Source organism: Carassius carassius, chromosome 13, assembly GCF_963082965.1.
Source record: "Carassius carassius chromosome 13, fCarCar2.1, whole genome shotgun sequence".
NCBI lineage: Eukaryota > Metazoa > Chordata > Actinopteri > Cypriniformes > Cyprinidae > Carassius > Carassius carassius.
The window spans coordinates 23,639,567-23,656,117 of record NC_081767.1 but is presented as its reverse complement, the minus strand read 5'-3'; the positions used below and the strand labels follow the sequence as shown (position 1 = coordinate 23,656,117).

General features: G+C 38.2%; 2 protein-coding genes across 6 annotated transcripts; one reads left to right on the top strand and one right to left on the bottom strand.

Moving 5' to 3' along the window:
• Window positions 1–238: 238 nt before the first annotated feature.
• LOC132156148 (kinesin-like protein KIF23) lies at window positions 239–10,181 on the bottom strand. 5 transcript variants are annotated; one of them, XM_059565028.1, is made up of 24 exons: window positions 10,034–10,181; window positions 9,533–9,599; window positions 9,328–9,456; window positions 7,975–8,080; window positions 7,740–7,876; window positions 7,542–7,654; window positions 7,289–7,456; window positions 6,938–6,982; window positions 6,574–6,686; window positions 6,343–6,464; window positions 5,778–5,880; window positions 5,607–5,686; window positions 5,408–5,527; window positions 5,159–5,318; window positions 4,845–5,006; window positions 4,591–4,757; window positions 2,967–3,140; window positions 2,685–2,867; window positions 2,159–2,458; window positions 1,424–1,657; window positions 1,247–1,335; window positions 1,073–1,148; window positions 836–906; window positions 239–740 (listed from the first exon to the last, which is right to left on the bottom strand). In XM_059565028.1, the coding sequence occupies exons 1-24, from the start codon at window positions 10,045–10,047 to the stop codon at window positions 725–727; spliced, it is 2,949 nt and encodes a 982-aa protein (XP_059421011.1). In that variant the 5' UTR covers window positions 10,048–10,181; the 3' UTR covers window positions 239–724. The 5 variants fall into 5 exon arrangements, with proteins under 5 accessions (XP_059421011.1, XP_059421012.1, XP_059421013.1 ...); XM_059565029.1 differs by having other exon boundaries at window positions 2,186–2,458; window positions 10,034–10,180; XM_059565030.1 differs by lacking the exon at window positions 6,938–6,982 and having other exon boundaries at window positions 10,034–10,180.
• A 1,754-nt stretch (window positions 10,182–11,935) lies between these two features.
• Window positions 11,936–15,183, top strand: LOC132156147 (kelch repeat and BTB domain-containing protein 4-like). The gene is made up of 4 exons (XM_059565027.1): window positions 11,936–12,981; window positions 13,076–13,217; window positions 13,321–13,427; window positions 14,097–15,183. Exons 1-4 carry the CDS (start codon window positions 12,520–12,522, stop codon window positions 14,955–14,957), a joined length of 1,572 nt encoding a protein of 523 aa, XP_059421010.1. The 5' UTR covers window positions 11,936–12,519; the 3' UTR covers window positions 14,958–15,183.
• The last annotated feature ends 1,368 nt before the right edge of the window (window positions 15,184–16,551 follow it).

The window sequence follows — 16,551 nt, the reverse complement described above, 5'->3', positions numbered from 1 at the left end:
TATATTTTTTTTTGTTTACTTCAAGTCTCATACTTCATCTTAAAGTATCCATTGTCTAGACAAAACAATACTACCCCATGGTCGGTTTGGAGGAATTAAAACACCTGAGCGCTATATTTTAAACACTGCTGCCATCTACTGCTTCCTTATAGAACCACATTGAGTGCTCAGAGAACTACATTACAAATGGACCAAAATGAAAAACTAAAAAAACAATCCACTATATGAAACAAACAAGTAAATCAAATGCTGTTTATTAACAGTTTTGTCTGCAGCAATATCATACAAGTGAAACTACATGGAAAGAGTGCTTTTCCAAGATGCTGCCTACTACAGTCATGAAAATGACTTTTACTAAAGGATTTTTAAAGAAACACCAGAAAATGCTTTGACTGTCCTAACTCCCCAAATGAAAGATAGTATACATTAACATAAAAAATAAAATACACATAAATACCTAATGTGCTTGAGACAGTTAGAAAACAAAACATTTGTAACACTTTGTTTTTGAAACCCACACTTTACACCAAATGTGAATTTTACATGGCAACACCCTGATAGAAAATGCAGTACAAAAACAGCTTTGGTGAACTTGTGTAGTTTTCTATAAAAAGAATTTCCATAAAAGCATTTTAAAAAGTTAAAGTGAATTCGCTATTGCACACAGTGATAAAGAGGCTTCGAGATGAAAGGACTCTGCTGTGATGGCAATACAAGAGCAGTCTCAAGGCTTTCTGCGTCTACAAAATATAATGGGAAGCACATTTTTAAAAGAAACTGGTTTTTACCAGTATTACTGGAGACAAGTGAAAGTGTACAGAAATAAAGAGCTTACTTTGGATATCCGTGATGTTGGTATCCAGGTCCTAGGTTTGAGCCAGCTCTCATCTCCACGGCCACAGAGCACTAGAGAATAAAGACAAGAGACGGGTTAGGAAACAAACATTTATATTATAAAATATATAAAAACGCACCCATTCAAAATACCAAATAAAGTAGTTGTTGACCTTTAAATATGGGCATTTAAAGTGTGCAGTGCCTGCACCTGGGCTAGAGGATATCAGTATTTTACCCTTGTCTCCACATCGGTCCAGCTTCCTTCCACAGGCTCACCATCCGGGCCACTCTCTGATGATCGTCTCTTACGGCTACGATCAAAAAACACAACAATACATAGCATTCACTATTAGAATTAGAAATAATACATGCAGACAAGTTTGAATTGTATTGGTGGTCATACAATTACCTTGCTGCAACAGGGTTTTCCTGCTTGAGCGTTTCGATATCCGTGAACTGAACAGACTGTCCTCCACCTCTAGTTTTGAACACTTCACCCTGATATTGAGCCAAAAAAAACAACAACTTTAGTTTCAACTGACAACCAAAACCACCCAGAGCAAGACCACTAGAAAAAGTGAACTACCTTGATTAGCTTGGTCTGAATTTCTCCATCTGATGCAACCTCCTGGTGTGTCAGAACGTACTTGTCACACTTGGACAGAGCTTTCTCATTGGGAGCGTTCACTTTGATGGCATTGGGGATGTTTGGCTGCAGGACTGTATCCAGGTCCACATTAGTGTTGGGTTTATGATCAACCCACCTCTCCCCACCTGCGGAGTGTGAGCGCCTGTGTAGAGGCCGAACCGGCGGCCCGGTCTATTCAATTAAAACACAAGCACAGTATGACAAATAGAAGGCGGTCCTTAAACATGCTGAAGTGTTAGTGTGTTAGTCAAGCTCTAAAGAAGCACAAACTAAACATACCAAGCTGTTGAGAGGAAAGAAAAAAGCTGAAGATATGTTCCCATTCAAACAAGCTCTTTTCAGTATGCAGTAAGTGTTGACACTTTCAACTCTTACACAACCTATGACATTATTCAGTTGTTTTTCATACACTTTAGACAAGTTAAATTAGGCGCAAGAGTAAGAGATGACATTGAGAAGATGAAAACTCAAATTTAATTGTGTAAAAGTGCAAAACAAAGCCATTACATGGTTAAAATAAGCAGCACATAATTCATTATTTTACACATAAATCTTCTTGGTAATAATTAGTGCAGCTGAGAAAGATCAAAATGTCGCCATTAGGCTACAACAAGTCTATATTAGTGTCTTGTTGAAGCTCTACCTATAACAACAGCAAGATACTCTACTGACCCAGTGACCCGTTTCCTCTAGATCTACCTCTGCTGGCTGGACAGGCACCTCTCTGGCCCAACACCTGCCTCTCCTCCTCCTAAGACTGTCGGGAAGGCCCTGAGCTCTCTTCCTATTGTCTGGAGGCGACTGGCTACCCTGCCTACGAGAGTGCGGGACACCCTGCTCCCACTCAGAGATGCAGGAGGCCACAGACACACTGCCTGGTCTGGGGAAGTGGGGATCTGGCCTGATCGTCTGAGAGAAGTAATATATGGGCTCCAGAGAGGAGAGGGATGACTGAGAGCCATTGTAGGGAGACTGTAAGCGACATGAAATTAGTACACACATGGTTTGCATGCAACACACACCAGTACATTAAAAACAGCATTAATGGCATTAAAAACAAAAAGTGCACAGGGTAATTAAACACACAGACACAGAGCATAGTAGGCCATGAATGGACATTAAAGATGAGGTTTGTGGATTAGGTTAGGCATAAATCTCAGGGTCAGGCGGTCTAGAAACGCATGTCAGTTAAACGTACAGGAACAGGTGACGGGGAAGCGGATCTCTTGGCAGGCACTTTGTCCTTTTCTCTGGAGGGCCGCTGTGGTTGACGGTTCTCCGACTTTCCCTCAGTCACAATGGCTTTGAGCTGTTTGAGTTTCTCATCCTTCACCCACAGTTTATTCTGCATTTCCAACTGCTTAGCATTTACCCGCCTCTCCTGTAGAGAACAAAAAAACAAATCTTGCATGCATCACACCACTGACAAATGAGAAAGAAAAAAAAGTTTCACATATATGGTCAATGGGAAGACACTCACACACTCCTTCTCCCACTTGAGCTTGGCGTCCGTTACGATGCCCTGCATGCGTGATTCCATGCGTCTCTTTTCAGACATTTCCCTCTGCAGCCTCTGTTCTCTGCTCTCCAGTTCCTGCTGTAGAGATCGTTTGTCCTCCTCATAGATGTTGGTGGTTTTCTGTAGAATGTCAATCTGCATATAGAGTAACATTGAAGATTGCATTACTGATATGCCTGTTGCGATAAATGACTAATTGCGATTATTTGATCTAACCACCACCATAGTGCTTTTTATAAGGCATATATATATATATATATAGGAGAGTTTGTTGTTGTTGTGTTTTGCACACAAAGAAAGATTAATAAAGGCTTTTATTTTTCTGAATTTTTATTTTTCTGAAATCAAACTTGTAATCAGCGGTAAGGGGCATGTCTGCTCATGATGGGGACAACAGAGCCAGAGCACTTAGGCGGACATTAGCTGAACCGAAGGATGACAAAGATAGAGAAAAAAGGGGGGGGGGGGGAACTTGTGGAAAACATCTGTGGAACAAAAGAAAGCTTATGAGAAGGCAAAAAGCAGGGCCCGTGTAAATTTCGGATCAGCTTTCCGGCGCTGGAGAGATCTCAAGAAACAGGAAGGCCTGCGATCGGACGCCAAGGATGCGTTTTTTCTTCTCGATAGGGGAGTAACATTGGTTTTGCTTTGTTTCACAGAATTAATATATGCTGGCTTTTGCTTGAATATACTTGTGTGTATATATGATAAAGACATTAGAAATCTGGAGTGTCAATTCTAATGGATTCACAAGTTTCAAAATACAGTTCTTAAGCAGTGTTATCAATCCAGTTCCTCGCGTCGCCCTGCATCGGTCTTAATCTCTCATTCAGATCACAAGCTCAGCTCAAACAATGAACCGTTACATTTACACACTTATTTTTACATAACTATGAATAGCATTATACATGGATGTGTGTGCGGTTGAATTAAACTGCACAGGTTCTGCATGATCCTCTTCACTAATATCCTCTGCCTCTCAATCGGGCTCAAACTTATAAGCATTATATAGATGACGCCATTGTTAACAATACAATACAACAACACATGCCGCTGAGGTGAGGGGGGAGAGTTTTAGACTAGAGGAGGTTTAGCTAATCACAACAAACTGGACTAGCTAACCAATCAGAGCCCATCGTGTATTTGAGGGTGGGGCTTCATAAAAGCAAGAAATGATCAGCGCATTTTTAAAAAGGCATAGAACGGTGTGGAATAAAGGTAAATTATGTGGGAAAATAATTTTGTTGTTTATTTCTTTTTTTTTTTTTTTACAAAACATTAACATGTAAGACTGAACTCCATTAACACAATCAAGCCTAGGGGAATAAATAAATAAAAAGTCAACCACCCCCATCAGTGATTTACAAGAAAAATGTAAAACACTACACATGTATTCTACTGTCACTTTTGATCAATTTAATGCGATGTGAAAAAGTGTGATGTAATGTGTTAAAGTGGGAAAAAAGTGTGATGTTATGTGTTAAAGTGGGGAAAAAATGTGATGTAAATTGTTAAAAAAACCTTTTGAAAACTATTGTAATTTTTTTTTTTTTTTTTAATCCTAACTCAGTGATGGTGCAAATACCTTGTACTCCAACATTTTGGATTTCTTTTCCAGACGATCAATCTCATTCTTCTGGTTTTGGATCATTTTGTCCTTTTCACCAAGCCGACCACGTTGCTCTTGGAGGAAGTTCTCCTTAGAGAGAAGGTTGCTGTCCTGCTCTTGAAGCACAGACTTCAGCATGTTGGCTGAAACCAAATTACCACCAGAAATTTGAAAATAATATTGCATTTAAAAGACCACTTAAACAGCTCTGAATAAAGTGACGATTTTACCAGTTTTATTGTACTCCTCAACCATCATCTGTCGAAACTTGTGTCTCTTCTCCAGGGCTTCAATGAGTCTGGGAAGTGTAACATCATCATTAGGGCCAGAGATCTCACAGGGAGGAAGTGGAGGGAATGACTGAAGCAGCTGGTTCAATACTGTTGGAGAATCTGTAAAAGAACATGTCACATAATTGACATTAACAAAAAAATAAACAAACAGTATGAGACTTTCGATGAAATTAAGCATCTTAAAATGCTAATTTTTAATGTTAATGCACATTATGTGAGAGAATAACATGCAAGCACACACACACAAATACCTCCATCTAAAGGACCACCACGTTCTTCCAGCCTGCGGGTAAGCTCCTCTTTGAAGGCTTGGTTTCTCTGTCGGCGACCAGCAGCAAAGCCACAGATGGGCCTGTCAACAGGCCGGGCCACTTCAACCTCCTGAGTCATCTCAGCAAAGCGCATCACCAGCTACGCACAGATGAGAACCAATAGGTCAGTGCAACTACAATAAATCTGAAGTGGAACAATGCACCTTTTGACCTGTTAATATTGCTTACCAAGGTCTCCTCATAATCATCAGCTTTTGGATTTACACACACAACCATCCTCACTTTGCCTTCCCCATCAAAGTAGTTCTTGAATAGATGGGTCACTTTGGAGTCTCTGTAAGGAACCATCTGAGGACAAAAGTCAAGAGAGCCTATGATGTTTCTATCATTTTTAACCAATCATATGCTCAGTTAATCTCTCACATACCTTGTTTGTGCCACACATCTGATTCTCCCGCAGTACCTCAATACATGTGCGCAGAGTCATTAAAGATTGATTGATGTTGCCTGTGAGAAAACCACCCATATGGTCTTCATATAAAACATAACCCTGAAATCCTGAAGGTAATAAAATTAGTTATTTGTGCTGCTGCCTGACCTGCTTCACGGAGACGGCTGCCCTCTGCTCGGGTTCTGCTGGTGCGTTCACTGCCAGCCAGATCCACCAGACACAACTGGCTCACATTTACCTGACTTTTATCCTGAAAAAGGAACAACAAATCTTTAAGCACTGGTTCCACTGTCATAATTGAGAGCCTAACATCTCCACATGCAGGGCCAAAATGTTATTCACCCTTGCTTTAGACCAAATTCATAAGTTTAGCATTCATGTTTTAAACACAAATGTTACAGAGTCAGTTTCAGTGGAATAAACTTAAAATGGAGAGACAGAAATCATTCAGGTTTAAATAAAAATATGTACTATTTCTTTAACATCTCATAAATAATTTAACACACTTTAAATGAATAAAACAGAAATCATTCCAATGCTTTATCAGACTTAAATTTGACAAACTAGGGTGCAGTTTTTTTTCACATATGACACTTCATATGTATCTGAATAACAAAGGTTAACCTAAAAATGTATATTTTTAGTTAGATAATGTTTAGAAAGATTTCATTCCAAAAAATTAAGTCTTGAAGTCATTATAATTCACACTGACCTGAAGCACATTGTCTCCATCTGCATCCAGAGGTGCTTGTGCCAATTTAATAATGAACACACTGTGAGAACGGCTGGATTCACGGTTCAATTGTGTGTTTGCAATCCTGCGCTTCTTCTGACCTATGTTCAGAAATAAAGGATCTCATACTACAATAGCTCTGTGCACCACCTACAAACAAAACCATTATTTATATATATTTTTAAAAAAAAATAATCTACATCAGCTTACCTCTCCAAAAGACTTCAAAAGCTTCCTCTGTTGACTTGACCTCAACCTCAGTGCACCCGGCCACATACATGTTGTGATTTTGATCTTCACGCAGTATTTTGGATTGGGGTGGTCTGAAATGTGAAATACAGTATGATAACATTTCTGTAACTACAGAGTAGGCAACAAAGCTCAATCTCTGCAGGGCGCCTACCAGCAAGTAAAACAAAAGCACAAGACAGACAGCCAAGACAAAGCGGATACAGACAGCCTAGAAGCACTTGAAAGCTCACAACAGGATGCACAGAACAGATACAGAAAGGAAGGAATATCATTTTCAAAAGGCAGCAAGTCCATCTATGAATGGATTTCACTGGCCACGTACATGAACTCAATGTTGTTTTTCAGAGGTGTGCCTGCACCATTCCACCTAATGAAAAAACAAAATACATTTATCTATAAACTAAGTGCATAGATATTACTAAATTAAAAAAATATGAATGGGACTAAACCTAAATCAGCTTTGTGTCAATTGTCAAAAGTAAATATTTAAGTAAAAAAAGTATTAGTTACCCACAAATTGGCAATACTGACACAACCAATCAAACTAGATCCAAGTTTTTATATAGACTAATGTTCAAAAGTTTGGGGTGGATACAAATTTTTTTTTAAGGCTCTTATGCTGACAAAGGCTGCATTTATTGAATCAAAAATACAACAAAAACAGCAAACTTACTTGGGCTTTATTGGGTCAAAGGGAGTCTCTTCCAGGAGATCATAGATGTAGTTGTTGTAAATCTCAATGTAAGAGACAAAGACACTGTAGCTGCTATCTTCATCCACTCCACCCGCCTTACAAGCCTCCTCTGGACTGATCATGTCAGCAAACTCAGGGTCAAATCGCCTACAAAAACAGAACAGCATATAAACTCATTAGATTTCATTTGAAACAGATTAAGCAATGTGTAACTTTAATTACTTGAATTAACCTTGCTGTTGGAGTCTTTGGTACAGATGTCTGGCTGTCTCGCTTCTGTCGGTCTAAGAGCGCGTCGACCTGATTCTGCACCTCCATGCCATTTTTATCATCAGGCTTGAAAACCTGATGAGGGAAACATCAAGAAAGCTCAAAGATGGAAAAATTAATTTTACATAACGGAATAAAAGTACTTTATGAATTTGCTTACATATCTCTTGGCCTGGTAGGGGCTAATGCTGTTGAAGATCATGTCGAGTGAACGTGGAAGCAGCCCACCTTGACCAGGTGAGCCAGTCATTGTGTAAGTTTTACCACTGCCAGTGACACCATAGGTGAACAACAGACCTAGTTTAAAAAGAAAACTGCTCTCAGTCTGAGGTTTTTGTTTTTTTTTAATAGCAATGATCATCATCATCAACAAGCACACAGAAAAGTATATTTACCATTTTTACAGTGAATTAGGTCTTCTACTAGAGGTTTGGCAACATCTTCAAATAATTCCATCTGGGACGTTTTAATTCCAAACACTTTTTTGAAGGAATATTGTGTCTAAAAGACAATTATAGATCATCATAGTTAAAGGGACCATAAATCATAATATATCAATATGTAAATTAACACCCTGGAAACAAACAATGTTATGCATCAATATACGTCAAAGTATAAAGTACGATACTCTGAATTATTTTACAAAAAAATTTGACTTTAATACCGCTGTTCCCAACCACAACAATATAGAAATAAACTTAACTTCTACTGTACATGCAAAGATAAAATTGATGTTCTTCCTCAGTATTTTGTGTTGCTTTCCAGTACAAATGTCTTAAGATTCTTAAATCAAAATACATTTACTTAAAGCAAAATGACATAAGATGTCTTGCCTTGAGAAATTGTGATTTTGAAGAGAGTTTATGCTTAAAACAAGAACAAATATCTGCCAGTGGACTTAGAAAAATACACTTAATTTAACAAGTTTTAATATCCCAATTAACAGATGCTTGCTTAAATTCTCTTCATGTTCAATTCCTCAGAAAACAAGGCTTCATCTCTATTTGCATCTGCAAATTTTAATGCCACAACTTTACGTATTTAAGACTTAAGGGCTGTTCACACCAAAGACAATAACGGTCAAGATAATAAAGAAAGAATATCAGAGTCCAAACCACAGCTATAATGATAAAGCCACAGAGAAACAATATCATTGGAATCACTTTTAGGAGGATTTTCCAGCTGATGAACTATAAAAACTGACAACCAATCAGAATTAATCCTGCTGTAAAGAGCTCAAGAATTTAAAGCGACACACGAGTGTGCTTGGAATAAAGAGAAATATCATCATCTGGTGTGGATGTGAATATAGTTCTTGGTGTGATCGGGCCTTTACAATGTAAGACCTATTTAAGGACTTAATTTGTATAAGGGCAAATTAACACCAAGACCTACATAAACCCTGCATCAGACTCAAAGGAATCATTTTGCTTTCAAGTTATTTTAGACCTTGACCTTTCCATACAGCACAAAAAAAAAAAAAAAAAGTAATGCAGACTCAAAACAGCAAAACAAGCCATATGGACCACGTTTATGGTGCTTTTGTCACTTTTTAAGCTTGGCAACTCTAATACTCTTAAACTTTCAATTTATAGAAAAGTGCAACCATTACACAAAATCCACCTTTGTGTTGCACAGAAGAAAAAGACAAACAGAATTGGAGAGATATGACAATTCCTAACAAAATTAGAAGAACTCTGTACTTAAAATAATAATAATTGGCTAAATGAGAGCAGACAGGCACTCACCTCTTTGAATTCACCATTTCTGTTGGCTTTGAGCCCATCAGGGGCATGTAGCTGAATGGTGGTGTTACTTATAACCTCAATGCAGCATTCCTCATCCTCTTCACCCAGTGGCCGCACGCGACAATACACCTGCCAAACACGTACCGAATTAATATACCGACCATGATTGCCATTAGCCTAAAGCAAACAAAAGGTTACAACATACTCCAACAGGGTCCTTCTGGCTGTTGGAAGGCTTTTTAGGAGGAGGGCGGCGGGGGGTCTTGCCCTTCCTGTTTCAAACGGAAAAATGTATTAATCACTCAACAAACAAGAATTGTTCAAGTAAAACGAGCAAAGTTGAAACAGAATCTTGATAATCTATAAACTTTCGGAGTTATGATAGGAAATCTGCTCTTTACTTCAATGATTTTTACCATTAACAAAATAACGTAACGTTAGTTGGTAATAAAGTGGATAAAAAGAAAATCAAACGTTACTGATATAAACTGAAAACAAAAGATATTAAACGGGATTATGACCTGAGCCTGAAGTACAAACAATATGGTAAGTTAAGTTAACGCGACGCTAATGTTAACAAATGTCTGCTAAAACCACTCAAAGACTTCCATTTGAAAAAAGCCTCGCTTATATGTTATTAAACGTGCCTTTAAAATTGTGTAATCGCGTTAATATAACGACAGTAGAATATGTATTAAATACTTACGCTTGTCTTATCATGTTGGGGTGTTTTGGTTTAATTCCGCAACGCCGTTGCCTATCTGTCCCTAAACAAAATTCGAAGTTCAAACGTTGCCTCCACTGCGTCAGAAACTGATTTTTCAAATCTGACCAATCAGCGAGCTCAGCCACGCCGTAGACAACCGGATGTCCCGCCCTAAACTCCACATGATATTCTTCTTCTTTGGGTTTAAACGGCCGTTTGCATCATTAACATTGCATTACTGCTCTCTTCTGGTTCTAATTATTTCCCGTATACTTCAGTCATCATAATATTGTCATGATGAGCCCGTTTTTAGTCAGAAAGCAAATCAAATATTTCATTCCTTGACAGTAAAATGAATCAATGGTATGTTTATTGCTGGTTAAGACTTGCATAGCTGAATGAAAGTAACATTTGCAAAACAACCAAGAATATCCATCCAGCCCTGTTGCTATGATTTCATGTCTGGTATGCTGAATATATAGTCCTGAGGAGGAGGGTCTCAAAGCAGGCCTGAGTGAAAGACTTGTCTTGCTCTTCCAGCATAGCCAGTAACTTCTCCATTGCAGACACAGTCTTTGGGAGACTGTCGTTTATGAGGGATATGAAAACTCCCCCTTGTCGCATAGATACAATTTCTTGATTTGTCATGACATTATTGTCGACTTCAATTTCCAGTCCTCTCCATAAGAACTAGGATTTAAAAAAAAAAAACAGTGAGCTGATCTGTATGGTATCCTGTTAAAAGGATGTGGTAATGGGAAAAATGAGCTTCAGTTTGCTTACAAAACATTTATTTATTTATTTATTTAAGTATTGTGTTCAAACCTGCCTTCACTCACAACAGCACTGAATTGTTTTTTTCTTACACCTCATATTAAAGATTTCTTTAGGAAATGCTAAGTTTTTGAGAGTGAATGGGGAAACCAAAGGTTTTGCTTGAAAATTCAGAAAATATAATATAATTACATGATTATTATTTTTTTTTTTAAATCATTCTATCGTATGTTTCCTGTCGCCATGTGCCCTTCATGGCTTCATAGAGTTGTTTCTTCTGCATTTTTCTATATTTGTAGTTAGATCATAAGATTTTAATCATAATATTTATTTGCAATTTGCTTAAATAGTTCTGGAGTGTGAGAACTGATTAAATATTCCATGTAGGTTCTCAATACAGTGTTATAAAAACTGCATGCATAACAATTATGTACAAATTAGACATTTTGGACAAATTTGAAATGAAATTTAGAATAAATTTCTGCATAAAATTTTATGTAAATCAATAAAGTCTATCAAGTTTTAAATTACATAAACGTGCCAGAGTGTATTTTAGAGAAATGTTATCATTCCAGTGACACATAGCCTATAGTTTTTAACTGATCTTTGAAATCAGTGTTTTCCCTACAATAGTGAATTCGATTAATGTATGTACATTAATACATGGTCAAATTAATTGTGGCTTGTAGTGCATATTATGGATATACCTCCTTACCTCAAACATCAGGATAGCATCACTTATAGATCTGATAAACAATGGATGTGAGTCCTTCGTGCAGAACAGCTGAAACGTCTGCATGACAGCACACAGACCCACATAAACGGAATTCCCGTTTCAGTCCTTATGAGTCATTTTTCCACCTGCGGAAAAAGACTATTTGAGCCAAAATGGGAGAGTAAAAATGCGACTACAAGTGATAGTGACTTTTATCTGTATCCTTTTTATTGTAATTAATTGTATGATGATATTGTGTATACATCATTAAGACGTGTCTAACTAAAATAGCCTACAATGAGTCAATAATCCATATGATAGTTATTTGAGAATGTGTGTGTATATATATATATATATATATATGCATTGCAATGATAGGCCTTCAACACTCGAGCGCAGCAGAGAGTCACGTAAACACGCGGTGACGTCAATTCGAAAAACGTTGTTTACTTCCTGAGGCTCACAAACACTCTTCTGGTATGGCAAAAATTTAACACATGCTAACATTTATAAACGATAACGCGCATGTGCTGTCTACAGTTTTACATCTGACACGTTGTTTTCTCCAGCGTTCGACTGTGGATTCATTAGGATGGTGAAAGTTACCCAGACATCAATCTAGATGGCTAAAGTTAGCATTAGCTGCACAGCTGGACAGTTTATCATAAATGGACATAGTTTGACTGAGCGAAGTGCTTAGCCCTTTCTTTACGCTGATTTAAGTACCAAGTCGCTTCTGGTGGAACCGTATCATTGCAAAATCATTATAAATATCTGATTAAACTGTATGAATTTTTTGTGTAGATAGCAGCAGTTTCATTTATAAATAAATCTACATATGGCTTTACATCAGTCTGACAGAGAGTTATATCCCAAGGCAAATCCCATCCTGCCAGTCAACAATTAAAACTACATGACTGTACCCATCTGAAAGACAGCTGACCCAGTAAGTCGTTCATCTAGTATTCAGGTGAAGCTGCTTTGGATTAAAGGTGCCATGGAGTTCGGTGAAGACGGGGGTTACAGTGTTGGAGGTCCATCAGGGGATGAAAACTACTTCCAGGGCTACACATTCACAGATCGTTCCCATTCCAGTCGTGTTGTGAAGAGCATCATGGACTTGTGTCTGGAGGATGGGTTGTTTGCAGACGTCACCATCACCGTGGACAGCAAACAGTTCCAGCTTCACCGCCTGGTGCTCTCGGCACAGAGCTGCTTCTTCAGGTCCATGTTCACCTCTAACCTTAGAGAAGCTTTTGATCGTAATATTGAGCTGAAGGATGTCAGTGCACCAGTCTTCCAGTCTTTGGTAGACTACATCTACCATGGGACCATCAAACTAAGGGTTGAAGATCTGCAGGACACTTATGAGATGGCTGATATGTATCAGCTCACTGCCCTGTTTGAGGAGTGCTCTCGCTTCCTGTCACGAACTGTGGATATCAAGAACTGCCTCCAGGTTAAACCTTTGGTTTTATGAACTAAAATACAGAAAAATGCTTTGATAAAAGTCAGCTGAATTCGTAAAAAACTGTTGACCACATTTATTTCAGGTGATGTGGTTGGCGGACAGACACAGTGACCAGGAGTTGTATACAGCTGCTAAGCACTGTGCGAAGATTCACCTGATTCAGCTAAACCAGACAGAAGAGTTCCTGAACTTGCCATTGTGCCTTCTCGTGGATATCATTAAAGGTGAATGAATGGCAAATTGGTTTCACTTTAGAAGCTAAATTTTGATTAGAAAGAGTCAGAAATAATGTTAACTTGTGTCTGTAATTTGCATCTGCTTCTTTAGATGGTGTGCCAAGCTCACAAAATCCAACTGCAGCTATTAACTCTTGGATAAATCACAACAAAGTCGAACGAGAGGAATATTCTGATATGCTTCTAGACAGCCTAAAGGTCAGTATTACACAATATTTTAAGCAATAATTTACCTTTAATGCTATATAGATATTCTGTATTCTTTAGATTAAAACATATTCAGAGCTCTCAAATGCTTTAGTTATATAGTTACAAAGGTTTGTTTATTTATTGATTTTCTTTCACTGGCTCAGTCAGGTCTGTAGTAAAGTTTTTTACTCATCCTCCCAAAATTTTTACTGGTTCTAACACAAAAAAAGTATAAATTGAATTGAATATGAATGATATATAAATACATATAATTGTAAATGTATAACATTTTCATTTTTTAAATAATGTATAATATTTTGATTTATGAATTTCTATTTCCTAACATAATTTTTTTCAATTGTTTATTTATTTATTTTATTTTTTGCAAAGACAATTCACAATTACAGCTAAAATTTATATCGTTATTATAATTTAACAAGAAACTCCATAAATTCCTAAACACTTTACAGGAAAATTATGGCAAACATCAGTGTTCCTCAATACGGGGAGAGAAAATCTTTCTTCCAGATTATCTATGTTAACCAGCTAGATTATATCACCTAGCTGATCTAAAATATTGACAAAGCAGAATACACAGCTGTCGTATTAGTATAATATTAGTATAATTCATGCATGCATGCATTAGTATATTGTTTGCATGACTTTGTTGTGTTTTAGGAGATTGGTGAAAAGGTGCACATATACTTAATTGGGAAGGAAGACACACGCACACACTCATTGGCAGTGTCTCTTCATTGTGATGAGGATGACGCCATCAGTATCAGTGGCCAAAACAGCTTGTGTCACCAGATCACAGCTGCCTGCAAGCATGGGGCTGATCTATATGTTGTAGGGGGCTCCATTCCACGACGCATGTGGAAATGCAACATGCACACTATGGACTGGGAGCGCTGCGCCCCTCTGCCCCGGGACCGTCTGCACCACACGTTAGTGTCTGTGTCCACAGAGGATGCCATATACTCATTGGGAGGCAAGACCCTCCAGGACACTCTCTCCAATGCTGTCATTTACTACACAGTACAGGACAACATATGGAAAGAGACCACTCAGCTAGACACAGCTGTGTCAGGTGCAGCCGGAGTCAATCTGGGAGGCACCATTTACCTTTTGGGTGGGGAGGAAAATGACATGGACTTCTTTACCAAACCGTCTCGACTTATCCAGTGCTTTGAAACGGCCACACAGAGGTGTCAGACCAAGCCCTACATGCTGCCTTTTGCCGGATGCATGCATGCCACCGCTCATAAGGACCTTATCTTTGTGGTGGCAGAGGGCGACTCTCTGGTGTGCTATAACCCACTGCTGGACAGCTTCACTCGGCTACGCTTCCCTGAAGTGTGGAGCTGCGTGCCATCACTATGGAAAGTGGCCAGCTGCAACGGATGTATCTACGTTTTTAGGGACAAATGCAAGAAAGGTGATGCAAACACTCTGAAGTTGAATCCTGCCACATCGGTTGTCTCAGTAATCAAGGGAATCAAAATCCTCCTCACAAACTGGCAGTTTGTTTTGGCCTGAGATGTTCTACGTAATGCATTGGATCATGATAAATGTACTATGGTGATATCAGTTACAGTCTGTGATATTGATTGAATAGACAGCAGTCATGTAGAAGTTGTTACTGTGATACAATGGTACAAGCTTTATAATGTCATGCGAAGTGTTACACAGTAGAACAACGTAAAGTGTTAATGAAGGCCAAATGTAATGTGTGATGTTTGTCATTTGCAGTTGACCATTGAAGTTTGTCTTAATCTTTTAACATTCCACGACATGTATCTTTAATCTAAATCCACAAAAACGAATCTGTACACAGCACTTACTGAATTAGCTGAATATATCTGCAATGTATACAGTTGTGAACTGGATATAGTAACTATAGTAATGTCTGCCAACATAATCTGAAAGTAAGGAAATGTTTTCAGTTTGACAATGCAAAATATCCTCAAGACCGCTGACAAAAATATTTTAGTACCATTGTCAAGGGCCATTTAAGTAACATTCATAATGAAAGTTTGCAAGATATGCTCATTCCATCTATCTCAATGTTAATTTCTCTGTTGTCACCTCAGATCTCTGTTTCTCAGTGGTTTGTGACTGGACAACTGTTTACATTTTACTTTATTATGCAGTATATGAAGAAGCACTCCATTTTTTTATCTGCCAGAGACACAAGTTAGCTTATTTTTGTTGACTTTTGTGGCTGTGTTGTTCTACTCTGTATTTTTGGTTGAACTTTTCTCTTGAATTGAAAGCTAAAAATAAGTTATGTATTTCATGTTCAACAGTTACGATAATGTCACCCTCACCTCCTTGTCATTCCAAACCTGTACGACTGTCTTTCTTCTGCAAAAACACAAAGATATTTTGAAGAATGTCTGTGTTTTTGTCTATACAATGAAAGTAATTGGAGTCCAATGCTGTTTTGAATCATTCTTCAAAATATCTTCTTTTGTGTTTCGCAGAAGAAAAGTCATACTTGTTTGGTCAAACATGAGTGAGTAAATTATGACAATTTAATTTTTTGTGTGAACTATTTTAGGAGACATCACCTAAAACACAATAAACGATTTGTAAAAAGTATTTTTCTTTTTCTCACTAGTAGACTTGACCGCTAAAAAGCACAGGCTCACAAGTATTTATTTCAAGCGATATATTTCGGTTTCCCCGTATTGTGCTGAGGCAGTGTGTTAGCGTTTCAGGAATTGTGTTATAACAAAGACATAACTTACAACCACTAGATGTTTATCTTTGGAAAGATAAGGCATCTTGTGAATGGCAAGGCGGTAAATACTCCCTATTTGTATCCATGAAGCTGGGTTTAAAGGGGGCAGGAAGGGCTGAAGAAAGCCAGGATTAGTTAAGAACCGGACAATTCGATCCCATTGATGTGTTTCAAGAAGCAGCGGTACTGTAACTCAAGACAAATACCATGTCAGAGTTTGTGAACTATTCTAAGCATCAGTTGCTGACACTGAGGCTGGGGGGCTGGGAGGTGGCACACCAAGTGGCTTAACAAAGCCCACCCACAGGAACTGCCACCCTCTTTGTGGACCATTGACTCCCTCTGCTTCACCGTTGTGAAATATCTGGCTGTTTTTAGACTTGTTCA